Source organism: Rhinopithecus roxellana, chromosome 4 (genome assembly GCF_007565055.1).
Source record: "Rhinopithecus roxellana isolate Shanxi Qingling chromosome 4, ASM756505v1, whole genome shotgun sequence".
NCBI lineage: Eukaryota > Metazoa > Chordata > Mammalia > Primates > Cercopithecidae > Rhinopithecus > Rhinopithecus roxellana.
In genome coordinates, this window is record NC_044552.1 from 52,124,120 (window position 1) to 52,145,551 (window position 21,432).

The window sequence follows — 21,432 nt, forward strand, 5'->3', positions numbered from 1 at the left end:
TGGAGTTCTTCCATGCTCTTCCTCTTCACTGTATGGGGCGGCTGAGGCAACTGAGCCTCAGACCCCGTTAGCAGTTATACCCTTCCCTATGAATGTTATTTCAGTAGTGCTGCTCCATGTTCTGACTATTGTAGTAGGCAAAAGTGGGTATGTTTTCTTGAGTAAGAATTATAATAAGTGCCCTATGCTTTAAACAAACAAAGTTTAGTGGGGATGAAAGTGGAGGAAACTGGCAGTGGTCTTTGTTGCCAGTGGGAAGTGCAAACGTCAGAGGACAATTTGCCGATTCACGAATAACCTTAAATTCTTTACACTCTGTGACCCAGCAATTTCTCTTCTAGGATTTTACTTTAAGAAAGCAGATAGAAATGTGTAATATTTATAAACAATTATGTTCTTTGAAATTTCAGGTATCAAAAAAATATTTGCAATGAGACAAGTTTTAGTAATAAAGAATGTATCCAAATGATATTTTTAAAGTTACCTTTAAAAATTCGGATGTAGAATATTTAACCAGACAGGGAGCTATTTATAATATATTGAGAAGTGAAAATCATAGGTCTCAAAAGAGTATATCAATTTGATCCTACTGTTGTACATAGTGTGTATGTTTGTACACATATAGGTTACTAGAGAAAAGGCTGGAAAGATGTATCCAAGAATGTTGATGGTGCCTATCTCTAGGTGGCTGGAGTACTGACCACATTTTTTTTCTTCATTGAATTTTTATGTGTTTTTCCAGGGAACACAACGTTGTATCTCCCTGACATCCATAACGACTATGGGGAAGGGAGAAGTGCATCTGTGGCAAAAATTGTACCCTGTCTATTCATCCGTCCATCCATCCGTCCATCCGTCCGTCCGTCCGTCCGTCCATCCATCCATCCATCCATCCATCCATCCATCCATCCATCCAGTATATTCAACCATCCATCCATCCATCCATCCATCCATCCATCCATCCATCCATCCATATATCCATGATCCATCCATCTATCCAGTATTGATCACATCCCTACACTGTTCTAGGTGTTGTGACAGGTACTGGTGGCTCGATGGTGGATGTCATGAAAGTCTCTGCCCTTAAGGGTAGAGAAGAAAGTCAGATAATAAACAGGATGTTGTGATAAGTGCTATAAAGTGATAGAAAAATAAAGGGGGGCTACTTTAGAGAGTGTACTCAGAGGAGGCTTCTCTGAAGAAGTCTTTTATGTTAGGAAGAGAAGCAGGTGTCTTTATAGAGGGTCAGGCAGTGGCAACAGCAAATGCAAAAGAACTGTTGAGTTTTATGACTGTTCAGAGGCCAGGAGGGTAGGAGTAGATTGAGAAGGAGGAAAAGTGGCCCCAGATGAGCTTGGAGAGATATGTGAGGCATTGAAGGCCAAAGTAAAGAGTTTGGAATCTCTTCTAAGTGAAGATTAAGTAACTTCCCAAAGTCACACAGTCAAGCCATGGCAGCATCAGGACTGGAACTCAAAGCTTCTGATGCAGTGTGTTTAGTGCAATGCTGTGCTGGCAGCCTCAGTGTGAGAGCCCTGGCTGAGCTGCGTGGGTTCTGTGAGGTTTCAGAGCCACAGGAAGCAATTTCAGGGGAAGTGAGGGAGAGAGAATGCGGGCAAAGTGTTTTCCCTCCCTATCCTAGGGAGCATAGCCAAGGTTACTTGCTTACTTTAGGATCTAATCAGATCAACTAAAGAACTATAGTTTGGGAGTCAGGAGTCTTAGGTTCTAGAACAATCTTTGCCACCATTTTTACCCAATATTTTTAACCACATGCCCCAAAATAAATAGTTGTGTGTGTGCAGTGTGTATGCATGTATATCTGTATATATATTGATCTCTCTATATGCTTATGTTGCATATATATATGCTTATATTTATATTTAAATATGGTCAACTGTGCTTCTTAACTCATAGGATTATTGTGGAAGAAACCATGGAAGAGCAGCTAGCTACTTAGAAGCTTTGAAATTTTGTAAATGTTAATCTATTTTGGATATCCTGGTGTCTCAGCTAATTTTGGTGATGGCTTTTTAATGAAAAAAATTTCTAGCAAGGTAGTTACAAATATGGAAAGAAGTGTAAGCTGAAGCTGGTAAACAAAAAGTCCAAGCTAACAGAAAGGGGTTTAATTCTTTTCAGAGCAAGGATAACATGCTTCATGAAAACAGTCTGTTTCTAACAGGCAAACAGAGGGCAGAGTGACTCAGCCCATTTTACTTGTACCTCTGCCAGTGAAGAGTCAGGAAAGGGCATAAGAAGGTTTATGAGAAGACTGGAAGCCCAAGGCCAAGAAAGGCTGTAAAAGGAAGTTGGTCACTACTTTCCTTGAGTTCAAGTCTGTAGTCTGAGATTATTCATAAACTGGGTACAAAAAACTCACTCTTACGATTGAGGACCTACTGCTGGCAATGAACCATGAGAAGGGGTCACATAACAGAGGTGATGGGCAGATATTCTATGAACCTAAGAAAAGGAGGAATTCTGGAAATTTAGACAACTAAACTTGATGTTATCCCTGACAAAATTCTAGAATGAACTATTCATCAGGTAGTTTGTGAACCTTCAGAAATGAAAGTAGCCATCTGGAAACTGATTCACAAAGAATGTGATGGTGCGGAAAACCAACTTCATTTCCTTTCTGATAAGTTTATAAGTGACTTATGATATAAATATAGAACTATTCCAACTACTATTCCAACAACTTCTCTACCCCCAGTAGCAAAAAATGGTTCTACGTGCACAGCCCAAAGTGGCCTGACGCAAGCCTCAAGTTGCTCTGAAGTAAGGAGTTTTAAAAGTCTGCGTGAATTTTGCATTTGATTCCATCACATTTCTATATTGATCTAAATATTACATTACATTTTAATTTAAAAGTTAAATTACTTTGGTTTTCCTTTCTGAATCTTGGAATATGACTGACGCTCCAGGAGTAAAGGATGGATTCATCCTGTGGCTTTGTCTGCCCTATGGACGAAGGATCAGTGAATGGATTTACAGCTAGATCACAGGCTACAGATTCAAAATGAATTTGAGCAATGGGTCTAAACTAGTGAGAGAAATGTAACAATAATAAATGTAAATTTCCACATTTACATTTTTAATGATAATGCTACTAACACTACTACCTCCAACAGCTATAACGCGAGATGCCTTTATTGGGTTCTTATTGTGTGCCAGGTTCCATGCTAATCGGTTTATACGCTTCATTTTGCTCAGTTTCTTCAACACCTCCACAAAATAGGTACTCGATTATTGGCAACTCCATTTTATAAATGTGGAAACCAAAGCTTAGCGAAGTAATGGCTTCAATGTCATGTAGATGGTAACTATCTGCCCTGGGATTCAGATCCAGCTGATCTGCTTCCGAGCCTAAGCTTTACATGCCAGTGCTTCTCAGAAAATCGTCTGAATAAGCACAGCATGGTGAAATCCTCGGAAAAATGCAGCTCTGAGACTTTGAGTTGACCACTATCTAAGTATAAGCATGGTGGCCTTCAAAATGAACGCAGTGTCAGGTGCTGTGAGAAGGAAGCTCAGATAAAGGTGGACCAGAGCCCCAGGGGTCAGCCCAAACAATCTGCCTGCAGATCTGAGTGGCATGATGTTAACATATTGACAATCTACATTATTAGGTCTAGAGGACTTTGGGTTTGGAAATTATGCCTTAGGTAGGAGACCATTTTAGCGTGAAGAGAAGATTAAGTGGTGAGATGTACTAGTTATCCTGCTCATCATTTCTAGCAAATTGTGGAAGAAAATATTTTGACATTGATTTGAAAAAAGATGATAAGGTTTGACACAGTGTACAGTTTCTCAGCTGGCGACCTTTTTGCCCTTGTCTCCACCCTTCCTGGTCTTCCCATGGGATCTGCCATCTTCCTGGATGATGTTCAATCAGCATTTCAAAACTTGAGAGCACTGCTCTGGGAGACAGGACCATCTGGTTTTGACCTCAGAGCTACCATAGTTCTGTGTTCGACTTTCTGAGAATCTCTTGATCTCTTTGGGTTACACTTTTTATACCTCTTCCTAATTTATAGGCTGAAATTAGATCATACATATGAGATTGTTGACAAATATGAAACATCATGTATTATTATTACTGATAATTTTTGAGTTAGTTGCAAAAATGCCTACAAGCAGGATGATTCTTGAATAAATATCACACCTGTTGAGGATGACACCCTTCACTATCCATGCCCTCACCTTCTCTAGATGGCATATTTTTAGACTTTCTGTAATGCTACACTGCTGTTTTTTATCTTAAATCCAGTCTGGCTTCTGCCCTTAAAGCAAGAGGACTTTTAAAGCGAGTGGCTGGTAGTATAACTGGCACATATATCGAATCTCCTTAGTCTGGGCTGTTAAGTAAGTTTAATTAATTTACTAAGTTAATGTTCCTCTGCTAGCAACAGAGCCTCATTGCCATCAGCTGGGGAGAGGGAATTGAAAGCCTAAATGAGCTCATTTTTTCACAGTTGGAATTAGGGACCAGTTAGCCAGTTGTGTGGGTTTTCCAATTTCTCCATCTGCCCTAGGGGGATTCAGGCAATTACTCCCCCAACACTAAGTATGAGTGAGAGCAGGAAGAGGGAAGGGGAAAAGAAAAAAAATAAAAACAAAAACTCTCCCCAACATTTGTTTCCCTTTTGGGAACTGGAAGTATTGTCCGTGCATTTCTTGTTAAGCTGGGCTAGAAGTAGCTTTTGCTAATGTTTTTAATAGATTCGGAAAAGAGAAAGGCCTCAGTGAAAGATATTTACCATGTGCATTTTCATTGCAGGGTGTGCAGATAAAAGGAAAAACAAATAAACAATAAAATAATGGAAACAAAATTACAGAAATTTGCAAAATTTGACAAATGGTGGCCTGTAGTTGCCACAAGCTAATGGCTTGCAATGATTAATAAGAGTAAAAATAATTGCATTTCATTAAGATTGATGACACCCCATTTAACCTCCCCTCTCGTTTCAGCCCTAAAGTGGAAAGAGATGAAGTTCTCATCTATAATAGCTCCTGTAACATTACCATGGAAACTGAGGCAGAGATGGAGTGTGAGACGCCCAATCAGCCAATTACCGTCAAGATTACTGAGATACGGAAACGCTGGGGCCAGAACACTCAGGTATAATCAAATCTTTTTTACAGACTGATTCAAACAGCTCAAATTAAATTTGTAATATTGTGTACATTAAAAAAACAATTTAGTCCAAATGGCAGCTATATATAATATTAAATGCGCTCAAACTTTGAGGAGCTGGTCTAATGCACAATATCTGAATTCATAGTTAACTCTGGTTAATCATATATTTTCCCAAAAATAAATGAGTGCTGCCCAGGCTCTTTTAAAGCAAATTCTGAGCAGATAATCTCCTTGGCATTTTGTCCTGATTTCTGCATGCATGTTTGAAAGGGGCTCTCTGTGGTTTATTTCTCCACAAAATAAATGGCCTGCGATTTAACCCGGCCCTACTGGAAGGCTTCCAAATCACTCAGCCATCCTCGGCTTGTTGGGACAGCAATGTCTGCGGGTCTGTTCGGTTCATCTCTGTGCCATGGGGGAGTAGAGTGGAAACCTCAGCTTCTGAGGGGATTACGTGGACATCAGAAATGAAAAGGACCACAGGGTCATTTGGTCTAGCCTCTCTGCCTCAATTCATCCATTTTGAAATTGTCTAAACCACTCCCTCCAAGTGGCTCTTCTAAAAGTGTGTTTGTAAGTCCCCAGAGAGGAATTCCACAGCCTTCCCCGGGAATTTGCAAGAATTGCAATCAGAGGCTCAGGGCTCTTTGGAAATGGATCAGGTAATCTTTTACAGCTCCCCAGGCTTCTCACAGCACACAGATAAAAAATAATATTTATTGAGCACCTACTCCCTTAGGTGTCTTTCTCTTTATGAAAGCAGTTCTCAGATTTTTCCCTTTTTGTCTCTTTTATTTGGAACAAACATTTATTGAGTGCCTATTATGTGGCACTCGCCATATCAGATTCTCTTGTGAATGCTGCTTCAGTCAAACCATCCTAATCCAAAAGTCAGCTCCCTGGCTTCAAAATATGTGTTTTTCTATAACTTTTGTACTGGTGCTGAACATGTATGTGATGACAAACAACATTTTTTTTCTGTCCTTCCTAAACTGTTCCGTGCCTACCTTCCCATGCTCCTGGGTCCTCACCGTCCACTCTGTAGCCTCTGCAGGCTTCTCCCTCTCCTTGACCTTCCCTTCAGGTGATAGCCCGGGGCTGTCACTTCTCGCTTCATTGTGTCCCCCACAAACACCTTTTCCTTTCAATTTACTGCCAATTTTAATTCTCTCCAGAGCCGCTGTCCCCCAATGGCACTTCCACTTTATTCTGTGCCTGTTTCTCAGCAGTCAGCTGTCAGTGACGTTTCACAAGTGTATTGTCATGTGCTGAGACTGCTGTGGGACACTGGGCGATCTTTAAGCCTCTCTGGGCCTCAGTTTCTGCTGGGCGTGTAATAACCTGGTGTTGCTGGGATGCTTAGGTGAGCAAATGCTTGTGAAAGAGAGGGAGAGGCAGGCTGACCTAGTGTTTAAGTGCATGGACTCTGCAGCTAGACTGCCCAGGTTTGAATATATCACTTGCTTCCTGGGGGACTTCAGTCAGGTTCTTTAACCCCTCTGTACTTCAGTTTTCTCATCTGTAAAGTAGGAACAATAATAGTTCCCACTTCATAGGGTTGGTGTGAGCCACTGAGAGCTGCATCTCACACCTGGTAAGTGTCCAGTGTTAGCCATTATTGGCAGTGCTAGTTCACTAGTCATAGTGCTAGAAAATGATATGAATTTATTTTTCTATAGTGCTTGCTGCTTTGACCAGATCATTTCACTTCTTAGATTTATTTAATTTCCCATCATCTCAAAGTCTAAGTTTGAAATTTTTTAGGCTTAAATGCCTCACTCATTTAAAAATCCTTATGTGACATACATTTGAGTTTCAACAATGTTCAAAGTTCTCTACCATGTTCTCAAGGAGATTAAAAAAAATAATATGGAAAGAGACTCTACCTTTGGGAGATATTTGGGAAGTGAGGCCTTACGTGAAAGTAGTTAAGTTTCAAAAAAGGGTACATAGAGTCAATTCATCATGGCTGGGTGGAATGTTGGATGCCATCCAGACCAGCCAGCTCATTTCAGAGATGAGTTAACTGAGATTGACAATGAGGGGTGATTGATAAAAGTCACACAGGTAGTTATCTGGCCTCCTAACCCATGTGGCTATAGTCATTGTGGGTTAAGTAAGCCATTCAGGAACCAGGAATGTGTGGTGAGGCTAGTACCAGTGTGTAGGGAACTCCAGTCCTGAGGGGGTAAAGAGGAGATGGGTACCATCGTTGTAGGTTTCAGATGTGATGTGTTACACTCAAGTGTTAGTGATAATGTCATAGTTTTGAACAGTCTATTGGGAGCAGGACCCTATCAAGTAGCCAGGAGTGCATGGGGGAACAACGGCAGGGATTTATGGCAAACTCATCTGAACTTATGACTGCATTTAGCTCCAGTGGGACCCTAAAGAATAGAGCAAGAGTCTCAGGCACACATCCTGTCACATCGACTGGATCAATATGGTGGAAGTTAGGAAATAACTATGGCTGGTACACAGTGGCCTGGAGTCCAGAAAAACAACATTCTATGTAACGGGAAAATTGTTAATTCTAGGTTCTACTCTCGTTAGGGTGGTTTGGTTTGATTTAGGAACTGGATATAATGACGTTTATAGGTGAAGGGCTTATAACTAAGTGACTATATAATTTATCACCCAAACCAGGATGCTTCTGATAGTGCAAGGTTCACAATGAGTAATTATGCTGGGATAGTATGTCACCTTTGTTGGGGTGTGTGATTACCCTACCTGGGCTTGGGAACAGAACAACTTGTCATACATATGTGATGCATGGTTACCCTACCCATGTTGGGATGTACAATTTCCCTACCTTGGCCTGGGAAAAACATGACACCAGTATTACGATGTGTGGTTATCTGGGCCTGGTCCTGGGGAAGACCAGCACCAACAAGTGCTTGATCAGGACTATAATCCTGGTCCCCAATTTCAAATTCAAGAATTCCTTGTGTGAGAACCTTGGAACACTAGAAAAGGAAACACTTCTACACTGCTGGTGGGAATGTAAACTAGTACAACCACTATGGATAACAGTGTGGAGATTCCTTAAAGAACTAAAAGTAGAACTACCATTTGATCCAGCAATCCCATTACTGGGTATCTACCCAGAGAGAAAGAAGTTAATATGCGGAAAAGATACTTTCACACGCATGTTTATAGCAGCACAATTCGCAATTGTAAAAACATGAAACCAACCCAAATGGCCATCAGTAAACAAGTCGATAAAGAAATTGTGGTATGTATATACAACAGAATACTACTCAGCTATGAAAAGGAACAAATTAATCGCCTTTGCAGCAACCTGGTTGGAACTGGAGACTATTACTCTAAGTGAAGTAACTCAGGAATGGAAAACCAAATATAGTATGTTCTCACTCATAAGTGGGAGCTAAGCTAAGCTATGAGGATGCAAAGGCATAAGAATGATACAATGGACTTTGGGGACTCAGGGGAAAGGGTGGGAGGGGGTGAGGGATAAAAGACTACAAATTGGGTTCAGTGTATACTGTTCCAGTGATGGATGCACCAAAATCTCACAAATCACCACCAAATAACTTACTCATGTAACCAAATGCCATCTGTTTCTCCAAAATCTATGGAAATAAAAAATTTTAAAAATGTATTTTTCGGCCAGGTGCAGTGGCTCATGCCTGTAATCCCAGCACTTTGGGAGGCTGAGGCAGGTGGATCACCTGAGGTCAGGAGTTTGAGACTAGCCTGGCCAATATGGCGAAACCCCATCTCTACTAAAAATACAAAAAATTGGCTGGACGAAGTGGCTCATGCCTGTAATCCCAGCACTTTGGGAGGTTGAGGCTGGCGGATCATCTGAGGTTGGGAGTTCGAGACCAGCCTGGCCAACATGATGAAACCCTGTCTCTACTAAAAATACAAAAATGAACCAGACATGGTGGCGGGCGCCTATAGTCCCAGCTACTCGGGAGGCTGAGACAGGAGAATCGCTTGAACCCAGGAGGCAGATGTTGCAGCTAGCTGGGATTTTGTCAATGCACTCCAGCCTGGGCAACAGAGCAAGACTCTGTCTCTAAAAAAAAAAAAAAAAAAAAAAAACACCCCAAATTAGCTGGGTGTGGTGGTGCCTGTAATCTCGGCAACTTGGGAGGCTGAGGCAGAAGAATCGCTTGAACCCAGGAGATGGAGGTTGCAGTGAGTTAAGACTGTGCCATTGCACTCCAGCCTGGATGACAAGAGCAAAAAACTTCATACACACACACACACATACATATTTATTTTTTTAAGTGACCTAGATGTGAGGGTGTGAGGCAGTGTGGGAAGACTGATAAGATCAGTATTTACTTTGTTAAAGAATATCAAAGTGGCTCAACAACTCAATTTGAGTTGTTGATGTTGAGTCCTGATGTGTTTATAAGCTAGATGTTTCTTTCCATTGCTCCCTGACATTGAGAGGGGTTTAGCCAAGTGAGCAAAAAGTCACTCCCACACGCTTTAGAGCCTTAGGACTCCCTACTAGATTCTAACAAAAATGCAAATTGTCCTCTTATTATGAGATAACTGGTTAATATGCTCCTTTTCAAGATTGGCAATAAAAGCTTAAACCAACCATAAAAAAAATAGTTACGTAGGTTTTCCTTCCAAAGAACTTTTGCGATCCTTCAATACATGAATACATAATGTGAATTTCTAGGGAGTGCTGTGGTGTGGACTGTTACCTAAACTTTGCCTGTGGAACTCTTTATTCCCAGAATTTCTCTTGGGACTGGCATCTGTCCTGCTGCCTTCACTCTGGGAAGTGTTGTGTTTGCCATGGTCTTCCCCTCTCACAGAGTAGGGGTATCTGAGGTGGGAAAGGTCATCTTCAGATGGGGCAGCCAACTAAGCTCTATTAAAGTCAGTGGCATTTGTGCTATGCCATGAAGTACAGGGTTTAGGTATTCAGGATGCAGAGGAAAGGCATTTCTGGTGGGCCAAACAGCATGCACAAGGCCCTGAGGCTAGAACCCACAGGAATAGCAAGAAGCATGGTGTGTGTGAAGGGGAACGGTGAGTTGTAGGTTTGGAAAGGTCGGCTGGGATTGGATTGTGATCTAGAGGTAAGCATTTGGTCCTTTATGCAGCAGGTGACAAGTAATCCCCAAGGAGTCAGTGCTTGATCAAAGGTGAGCTGTAGTCACATTAATCTGGCAGTGAGGTGTGGATGACCTGATTGGTAAACCGACAAGAGGTGGAAGCATCTCAGCCAGGTGAGAATAACTGGGGCAGGGAAATGGCAGAGGGAATGGAGAGGCGACACACTCAATATTCAATACTTGATAACTTGTGTTGGACAAAGTGTTCAAATTTGTGGGAGACTAAATGTGGTAGGTAAGAAAAATTGTGGGCTGGCTTTTCAAAAAGACCTTTTCAAAATTTTCAGTGCTATTTATCTATGCTCATGACTTCCAGGTTGGAATCTCTGATCCACAATTCTCTTCTGAACTTTGTTTTTTACTTTATTTACTTATTTTTTTGAGACTGGATCTTGCTCTTGTCACCCAGGCTGGAGTGCAATGGCATAATCATGGCTCACTGCAGCCTCACACTCCTGGGCTCAAATAATTCCCTTGCCTCATCCTCTGCAGTAACTGGGATCACAGGTGTGTGCCACCACACCCGACTAAGTTTTAAATTTTTTGTGAAGGCAAGGGTCTCGCTATGTTCCACAGTTTAGTCTTGAATCCCTGGCCTCAAGCAATCCTCCCTCCTTGGCCTACCAAAGCGCTGGGATTATAGACTGGAGCCACCACGCCTGACCTCTTTGGAATGTGAGATTCCTGTACCTCACTGTCTGCTGCTGTTGTCACTTCGATATCAAAACAGCACCTCGAGTTTAGCAGGTTCTAAATTGAACAACTGATCTCCACTACTTCCTCCCCCATAGTCCTGAACTGAGTTGGTGGCAACTCTGTCCTTTTAGTGCTCAGGACATGGAGGCATCCTTGACCTTCCAAAACCCACATCAGATTCATTAGAAAATTCTGTTGGCTCTGTCTTTCATTTGACCACCTTGCAGCAATTCTACTGCTACTGTCATCATCGGCATCATCTCTTACTGTTTATTGCAAGGCCTCTCAGCCCTCCTCTCTGCTTCCACCCCTACCTCTGTTTGGTCTATTCTATTTAATAATAGAGCCACAATGATCCTTTCAAAATATGTCAGATAGGCCGGGCACGGTGGCTCAAGCCTGTAATCCCAGCACTTTGGGAGGCCGAGACGGGCGGATCACGAGGTCAGGAGATCGAGACCATCCTGGCTAACACAGTGAAACCCCGTCTCTACTAAAAAAATACAAAAAACTAGCCGGGCGTGGTGGCGGGCGCCTGAAGTCCCAGCTACTTGGGAGGCTGAGGCAGGAGAATGGCGTAAACCCAGGAGGCGGAGCTTGCAGTGAGCTGAGATCCGGCCACTGCACTCCAGCCTGGGTGACAGAGCGAGACTCCGTCTCAAAAAAAAAAAAAACAACAAAAAACAAAAAACAAAATATGTCAGATAATTTTCCCTCTTCTCCTGAAAGAGGGGCTCCCAGACTCTCTCACAATAACATCCAGTCCTTTTACTGACCTCAAGGGCCATTCCCTGCACCCCTCACCTCACACCCCAATGCCCTGTCCGGCTTTGTCTCTCATTTCTCTTACCTTCACCTGCTCTGTTCTGGGCACACTGGCTTCTTACTATTCCTGCAACATGCCAGGCATGCTCCCACACTGAAGCCTTTGCATTTGCTGTTTCCTCTGCTTAGAATTCTTTCCCCCCTTCTTTTTCAAGTACAATCTCCCACTTGAACTTTTTGCTGAAATGTTACTTCCTCTATGAAGTCTTGCCACCCTATTGAAAATGGCAACCCATTGCCACTGACCCCATATATCATGCTTTTACAGAGTTCTTATCACCTGCTAGCATACTACTTAAGATACTAATTTATTATGTTTGTTGTTTGGTGTCTGACTCTTCTTGCTAAAATATGATCTAAAAGAAGGCAGAAAGATTTGCCTGCTCTGTTCCCTGGTATGTCCCAAGAGCCTGAACCAACTATACTAACAAACAGAAATACATGCAGAAATACAAATACAGAAAGTTTAAAAAGACTTCCCATATGCCACTTCTTCAATATTAGCTCCTGAAAGTTACATCTGAAAGGAAATACACACGTACACATACATGTACGTGGACCCATTTGCACACAAAGATGTTATTGTATTATTTATATTGTTTTTCAACTTGTATGTTTAAAAAATATGGTAGCACACTATAACATGAGCTCCTTGAAAAGAGGGACTTTCTTTTGTTGCTGCTATTTTCTGAAGACTTAGAGCTAGGCCTAGTACATAGCATAGTACAATAAAGTTTTTATAGGTTTCAATTAAAATTATTGAATGCATAAATGGATTTATAAAAATACGACATAGTCATCATTTTAGTTTAGCACATGTAACATTTTCTTTTCCTTCACAAGACATTGACTATACTTACTGGGTATCACACACTGTGATTCAGTGAAACGAGAGAAAAGGTATTAGAAAACGAAGAAGAGTAAATCCTAAAGAGTGCTGGAAAACACAATAGGGTGCCCCAAGACAATCAGAGGTTTTGAGGGTTTTCTGAAGCACAAATAGCAGTTTGGGTTAGATGGGTAGAGAATCCACAGTAGAAGAAACGCAACCCAAAGCAAGTTGAGAGGAAATTAGAATATAGGTACACTTTTCAGTGGAGCTCTGGGAGAAATTCCACAAGTAGGAGGGGACAGACATCGGGGAAATTAATAAGGACTGCTATATAGACATTTCCCTTCCATCTCTCTCTTCCTTTCTTTTTCTCTGTCCCTGTGTATATGCTTGGATCTGTGGCTCTCAAGAAGAAGTGTTAAGAGTGGCTTATAAAACAAAGAGGGAATATTTGTCTGGGGAAGGAGATTGATTCAGTCCATTGTGGATGTTAGGGCCGATGTTAATCAAAGAGAAGCCTGGACCTCCATGACAGACTTGGAGAAAGAGAGAAAGGAAGAAAGGAAGAAGAAAGAAGCCTTTCTTCATTTCTACCTCCAAAAAAAAAATTCCTTTACTTTTATTTTGCTCATCCAGTGTCTTACCCAGAAATTTCAGCTGTGGTAAGTTGAAGAGGTTTCTCTGAACATCTAATCTGCCTTGTCAGTGGAAAAGAAAGTCTGAAATAATGCTACTAAAGTTCTCTGGGAAATGATTTTGAACCTAGAATTCTATGCCCAGTAAAATACTATTTGGAATAAGAACTAAATAAACATAAGGTATACAATATTTAGGAAGTTTCTCTCCTTTTTGTACTCTCTAAAAAGTAATGCACTCTGATGAACTGGAAATGAATCCAAGAAAAAAGATGATATGGGATTCAAGAAAGAGATCAATAAAGAACTTGGAAAACAGCAACAACAAAGCAAACATTGTTGATAATGTCATTGTGAAGCTTAATATGGTTGTTAAGAATAGATCCTTAACTGGACAGAAGCAGGAGCCTCCTGTTTCAAGTAGGTAAAATGAAAGAGCAAGAAACAGAGGCATAATCTCCTTCTTCGATGAAATGAAAAGACATTTGTAACACAAACCTCATTATATGAAGATGAAAGGTAAATGGGAGAATGGCAAATGACTTAACAGAGTGAAGGAAAGTCAAAATTAATTGCCTGAAAAGGGAAATTTACATAAAAATAAGACAATTTGCCCCATAGTAGTCTAGAAAACTTCAGATTTAGAGAAGTCTAGGTACTAGAAAATGAGCATGAGGCAGGATGCTAAAATGAGGGGGTGGTGATCCTTGAGCAAATGGAAACACACTAGGAATGTGGCTTTCTGTCTGAGATTGAGTTCAGGGAAACCCAAAAATCTCTTTTTGGGATCCATTTCTCTGTGCTCTCAGTTTCTAATCAGAGATTAGAGTTCAGGCCTGCTAATACTTGTGGAATTTGCAGGGAAAGATACCAGAGAGGAGAGACCTGTGCAGAAAAGGAACTCTAGAAATCTGCAGGGGTCGCTTGGGTCTTTTGCCAAATAGTTAACCAATCGTGTAGTGAGTATATTTCTATGAGGTTTGGCAGACTATAGCTACTGGGAGGCTTGAAGTGAACATAGCCTCTAAGGTATTGGGAGTACTTTGGTACAGCACGGTACTAGAAGATTTCAAATGCTGACTGGTTAGAGTAGAGAAACCCTGCTCAACACCGCTAATTTTCAAATTAGCCTCTAAATAGCTATGCATATCATGAAGAAAATATAAAATTTGTCACATAGCTGGACTGCATGAATTTTCTAGAAGAATCTCCTTAAACAAAAAGTGGGGATAAAAATAAGCAGTGCGGTTATTCGTGAGTGTTCGCAGCTCACTATCATTAGTACTAGAGATCATTTTCTTAAGTTAAAGGTACTTTGATTAAAGCTGTGGCATTGAGTTGAGACCTCAGAAAAGTCACACTTTAGGAATAAAATATTCTAGCCCTGGAGTAAAGCTACTCTAGACCCGCTGAATGGATCCTGAAAACAGGGCTTAACAAAATTAAACTATTATTTCAGTAAATTAATTGCCTGCTAGAGCAAAGCTCAACACCCTTTAAAGGAAGGAAGATAGCAATCTACACCTTCAAGAACAAGGCAACCACAATGTCCAGCATACAATCAAGAACCTGAGAAAAAAGCGAAATGTGCCATCAACTGAAACAGACCTATGGATGATAGAGATGTTGAAACTCACTAGATAGGGACTTTAAAACAACTGTTATAAGCATATTAAAGATTTTAAAGGAAAGGACAGATGCAACAAGAGAAGTTATAGGAAATCCCAGCAGGAAAATGAAAACTATTTCAAAAAATTAATAAAAATCACAGAATTGCAAGAAATAATATCTGTACTGAAAATTTCACTAGATAATATTAGATTGGATCTCGCAGAAGATAAGATCAGTGAACTTGTAAACAAAACAATCAAAGCTCTCCAAACTGAAGAACAGAAAGAAAAGGGAAAAAATGGATAGATAGTAAATCTCTGAGTCAATATAGTCTAATATTTGTGTCATTGGAGTAGCAAAAGGAAAAGAGAGGTAGAAGGGATAGAAAATAAAATAAATCTAAATAAATAATAACAAAGATTTTCTAAATTTGGTGAAAACTACAAATTCACTGATCTAAGAAGCTTAATGAATCCAAATCAGAAGAAGCATAAAGAGAACCATTATTGGCGTTCTCAATAATGTTAATATGTCAATTCTTCCAAATTACCATTTAAGTCAATGCAATTTCAATAGAACATCTCAGTAGGTTTTTTTTTGGTAGAAATTTCCAGTCTGATTTAAAAAATTATGGAAATGCAATAATCTAGAATAGCCAAAACTATCCTGAAAAGGAACAAAATTGGAGGACTTACACTGTCTGATTTTAAATCTTACTGTAAAGCTATGGTAATCAGTTGAAGTTCTAGGCAAGATCTTATATGAAAGAAAGGTTCTCCTGATAACAGTATGTTTGAAAATTCTTACAGTAGTGTCATAGAACCCAGGTGAAGGAAGAGTTTGAAGGAATGTATGTTGAGAATTATCAAAACGTACTGTGATAAAGAGGTCCTTAGTGACACTTGAGGCCACAGGACAATATTGGTGGGGAGAAAAAACAGATTTTGGGGAGTTAAGGAGTATATGAGTATCAAGGAAATGCAGGCAACTGGTATAGATCACCAGTAGGAAGGGAAAGGGGAGATGCAGACAAATATTGTGGTTGAGCAGCACCTTCCTCATGTGTGCAGCTCACTATCATTAGTACTAGAGATCATTTTCTTTTCTTTTTCTTTTTTTTTTTTTTTTTTTTTGAGACGGAGTCTTACCCTGTCGCCCGGGCTGGAGTGCAGTTGCCGGATCTCAGCTCACTGCAAGCTCCGCCTCCCGGGTTTACGCCATTCTCCTGCCTCAGCCTCCGGAGTAGCTGGGACTACAGGCGCCCGCCACCTCGCCCGGCTAGTTTTTTTGTATTTTTAGTAGAGACGAGGTTTCACCATGTTAGCCAGGATGGTCTCGATCTCCTGACCTCGTGATCCACCCGTCTCGGCCTCCCAAAGTGCTGGGATTACAGGCTTGAGCCGATCATTTTCTTAAGTTAAAGGTACTTTGATTAAAGCTGTGGTCTTTAAGTGTGTTACTTGATTTGGCAAGACCAAGACTCCACAGGTTTCTCATCTTGTCTGTTTTTCTAGTGACTACAAAATAGCTCTCAGACAACCCTAATGTTTGCTTAAGTCACCATCATTTTTTCCAAAATATTTATATGTTAAAATTCATTTAGGCTCTTCAGTGAATATCTCCCTTAGGAAGAGTCTCCTTTTCTTAAAGTTGAAGAACTTTTTTTCTCTTGGGAAATCCCGTAGTTCTTAATTATACTTGTTTTAAGAAATTTATCTTTTTTACATTTAAATTACATGTATTTATTTAAATATTTAAACTCCCAAATAGACATTACACTCTCTGAGAGTGAGCTTCATGTTGGATTCCTCTTTGATGAAAGGATGGATGAAGGCATGTATGTCTGTACTGGATTACTGTTTAAAAGGCAAACCACACTGCTTATTTTTATCCCCACTTTTTGTTTAAGGAGATTCTTCTAGGAAATTGATGCAATCCAGCTATGTGACAAGTTTTATATTTTCTTCATGATATGCATAGCTATTTAGAGGCTAATTTGAAAATACTTTTTATTCCCTAATTAATTTTGTTTCTCCTGCTACCAAAATCAAAAAACAATTTTTTCCCTTTTGTTTTCCCTCTGCTTCCCTCTCCTTCCCTCCTTGCCTTCTCCTTCTCTCCCTTGTTTCTTTTTTCCCTTTTAGACCCACTTAGTGTGCATCTTCAGGGTTGTGTGCCTGCAGAGAGAGGTGCTGCAGAAAGCAGAATTGAACTAGTTATTAGATGAGGGAACGGGGGTATAGAAACTCAACCATTGACCCCTGACCTGGCTGTCCTGGAGGAAACTTACTGAGTCCCTTGTGCCTGTATTTTCTCTGTGAAAGGAGGCTCCAAATGTATGAGAATTACCTGCTGCAGGGGGAGGAGAAGCTGGAAAGGCAGACAGTTTCACATCTGAAAGGGCTTTGCTTTCTTAGGATAATTAGTCAGAATAGGATGCACAGTGAACAGGACTCCTGGGGCCTCTCTTCTAATTCTAGCAATGTCCCTGTCTGACTACAACTGTTTAACAACTCACTTAACCTTTCAATTGATCAGTGCTAGCTGACTTCCAGGATTTGGAGGGAGGAAAACAGTACCTATAAATGCATAGTAGTAGGAGAAACCTAAAAGTTCAACAAAGGCATTACGATATAGTAATTATGAGCTTGGACTCTAAAATAAAACTGGATTTGAGGCTGATCCTTCTGCTTACTTGTTAAATAACTTTAGGCACATTTTCTTAACTTCACTGAGTCTGTTAATTCCTACCTCGTAGGGTTGTAAGAATTAAATGATGCATGTAGTGCACTTAATGCAGTGTCTCATTCATAGAAAGCCCTTGAAACATGCCAGGGATTATCATTTTTGGTTAAATACATAATGAGACTATACAATTATGAAAGATAATCAATCTGTGAGTGCTTTTGCAAATCGTTATGCCAAGTTAAGGTGTCACAATTTTTTTTTTTTTTTTTTTGAGACAGAGTCTTGCTCTGTCACCCAGGCTGGGATCCAGTGGCTTGATCCTGGCTCACTGCAACCTCTGCCTCCTGGGTTCAAGCGATTCTCCTGCCTCAGCCTCCCAAGTAGCTGGGATTACAGGCATGTGCCACCATGCCCGGCTACTTTTTTTGTGTGTATTTTTTTTTAGTAGAGACGGGGTTTCACCATGTTGGCCAGGCTGATCTCGAACTCCTGACCTTGTGATCTACCCGCCTCAGCCTCCCAAAGTACTGGGATTACAGGCGTGAGCCACCGTGCCCGGCCAAGGTGTCACAATTTATATAATTGTTTATGGTGGTGTTGTCATAATCAGAACTTGCTGTGTGAAAGAGGCTTTGTCAATTATTTGAACTTAAGACTTTGTATACCTCTGTTTCTTGCTGTTTTTTTCTTTTTTTAAAAAAAGAAGGCATTCTTTCATTTTCCCCTCAATTGCTCTGAAAACAATTTTGAGAAAGCATTTTGCTATAGTGACTTTGTTCCTCCTCTCTTTCTCTCAAGAGTATGACAAAAGTTTGAAAGAAAATCTAATTCTTAAGTTTGTACAGTCTTCTTGCCCTAGGACATTATTACCAATAATTTGAGGTAATATGTTGTTACTGCTACTAATGTGTTGTTATTATTACTAATCAATGTAAACTTTACAATGCATTTTTATTTTATAGAAATGGAATGGCAGGTCTGCTATATTTAATAATATGAAATAAACTGTTACCTTTAAGTATTCAGCAATGACACAGTTACATTTCATGTCATAAGTATTTAGAATCATGCGAATGAGTTTTTGTATTCAATGTTAAAATAATTCCACTTTGAATTTCCCATTAAATATGATATTATAAAAATGATTTAGGTACAGTCCCCTGGTGTGTTTGAAGCTGTGTACTCTGCAAACACATAAATAAAAATATATCTAATTGGAAAAAAAAAGGGGAAATTCAGGAAATTAGCCTGAATGCAGCTTAAATGCATCTAAACAAATAAATTGTACCTCTCTTATTTCTCAGGGACTCTTTGTATCAAATGAGTTCATGATATTAGCCTGCTCCTCTCATATCAAGGTATGTTACCAGTAAATGAGGCTGTGGTTTTGATGAGCCTTTGTCATACTTTGGCTCCCAGAAGTCCTTATTTTTCTTTACAATGTGTTTAACATTATTATAATATCATTGAGTAATTATTATATCACCATATAGGAGTTTGAATTATCTCATCTAAACTACTCTTAACTTTTATCCTAAAATAACAGTTTTTGTGCTCAGTGGAAAACAGTGAGCTTTATTAGCCCTGTGAAAATGTCCCTATTAATAATAGGCAGAGGGTAGTCCCATTGGGACATGACGTGATTATTTATTTCCTTCTAAAGTACAACTTCATAAACTGAAATTATTTTTGTCTAAATAAATACTGTGTGGAATTTTCTCAGTGAAACCATACGTCATGGCATTATTTTGTTTTTGACTATAGGAGTATAATGCTTACATTTTTTTCCTGAGCCTTTCCAAATATGAAACTTTAGCTATCTTGAAGAGAGGCCTGCTTGCTATGAAATTGCTATAGATGGTACAATGGCCTTACATGGGGATTCTTTGGATTCTACAGGGGAGCTGAGGCTTGGTAATTGAAGAACCGGAAGTGTTCAAATTAGTTTGCTTGCTGACTCATTGGGTGACATTGGATAACTCAGTTTTGTACTCTCAATTCTCTATTTCCCGACCTGCAACATGGAAAGATTTTATGGAAGTCCTTAGTAACAGAAAGTGAAAACTGTGATATATGAATATGTTATTTTACTGGTATACCTAATTCTTCATGTGTGAGAAAAGCTTGCTTTTCCACAGGTCCATTTGTTGAATGCATAGTAGTAAACCATCATCTCCCTGAAGCCTGATGAAGAATTAAGGGCACCCAACTATGAGTAGGTTCCCTTCCCAGGTATGAAGGGTCTCAGATAGTAGTTGAATGGGTTTCAGTGGCATATGTGATGTGGTGTGGTAATGGTGGTGGTTGTGGTATGTGTTGTGTATTTGTGTTGAGTAAGGAGTAATATGAGTTTCATCAGTGTTTGGATATGTGGTTCTACACTAGACATGTTAAACATTTTTTATTCTGCTGAAAGCTCTAAGATGTTATCAGTTTTGAGTCTAATATACATAGCATTTCTATTTGCAAGAACAAATAATCATCTCAGCCTTGAGATACAAAAGGCAATTCAGTCAATTTGGAGAACTTGGGTTTTCTCCTCAGGGTTGTCCTTTTTTTAAATCTTGTTGATTCAGCCATAAATCTTCCCCTCCAAAGACCTTGCTTTTATTCCCACAGCACTGAAGTCTGCTTTTACTTTAAAGAGCCACAGTAACTCCTCCTAACATGTACATCTTTATTAGGAAATGTAGGGAACCTTGACCAGCTGCAGAGCAGCTGGAGCCTGGAAGGTGAAGAAATTTGGGTAAAGATGAATGGGTTATTCAGATATTAAAAGTGTTATGGAAACTGACTTCATCAAATTGAAAGTCAGCTCAGAAAACAAACAAACAAACAAACAAACAAAACTCCTGTGTCTCAGGGAGTTAGAGGAGAAGAGAAGGGGAACCAGAGGGGAAAGGCAGGAACATTGGGAGGAATGAAGAATATTGAACTGGTTTTAGATAAAGGCTGTTACTTGGAGATAGAAATAACCTTTATGGTATTACTGTATGTATGAGTGGATGTTAACTTGCATTAACTCTATAAAATGGTAGTTTCAGGCATAGGCTTTTTCCACTTTCTGTTCTTTTTCTACTGGTGCATTCCAGCTTTGAAGGGACTTAACTATTATCTCCTCGGGCAGGTTGAAAAAGGGTATGTAGGTACAACTCCTCTAAGAGCTTACTTTAGTTACTGTCTTCTTGAATTGCTTTGCTGGTAGGAGGGTTAGGCAAAACCTCTTCTAGTCCCCTGGCTGTCCTTGGCTGAAGTTAGCTGATGGTAGGCCACTGGCAGGGTTGTTGATACCCCAACAATGCCACCAGGTCCCTTTCTGATTGTATCTCTCCATGGAGCCAACATAAATGTAAATCAGCAGAAGAGTGTGCAGATGAGAAAATGTTGTCCATAAAATATACACCAATGGATCATTTCAGCTACACCAGAAGAAAGGAAATGTGTTTTTTCTAGAGGAGAAAGGAGAAAAGTGTGTACAAGTAGCCATTTAATGAGGGAATAAACTGCCCTGAAGAGTATATATGTTATAAAAAGGGACAAAGCCAAACAAAATAAACAATAAAACAAACAAATAAACAACAGGAAAGGTGTGCCTTGATTCTATAGGTTTTACAAAGAAACCTCTAGCTCCTTTCTAGAATATGATAATCACTAAACTAGTTTTCTCAGGTTCTCCCTTTGATTGCAGAAGCAGAATTAACTCAGAAGGAGTATTTTGAAGTTTCCTTACTTCCAGTTAAGTGCTAGTAACCTCCTCAAATTAACGGATACTTAGTTGATTTTTTAGACTCCTTTTCTCCTTTACCTAAGAGAATTTACAGCAGCTTTGCAGTTATTCCCTCTGCGACAGTGATCTCAAATATCCAGTTCTTTATTTTGAGATCAAGAAAA

The 21,432-nt window shown here is 39.9% G+C and overlaps 1 protein-coding gene across 1 annotated transcript in view; it reads left to right on the forward strand.

The window, feature by feature from the left end:
* The window catches only part of PKHD1 (PKHD1 ciliary IPT domain containing fibrocystin/polyductin), a 467,968-nt gene that overhangs the window by 72,315 nt on the left and 374,221 nt on the right, over positions 1-21,432 (forward strand). Inside the window, 1 exon segment of the mRNA XM_010364246.2 lies at positions 4,978-5,128. Within this exon segment, the coding sequence (XP_010362548.2) occupies positions 4,978-5,128 (151 nt within the window).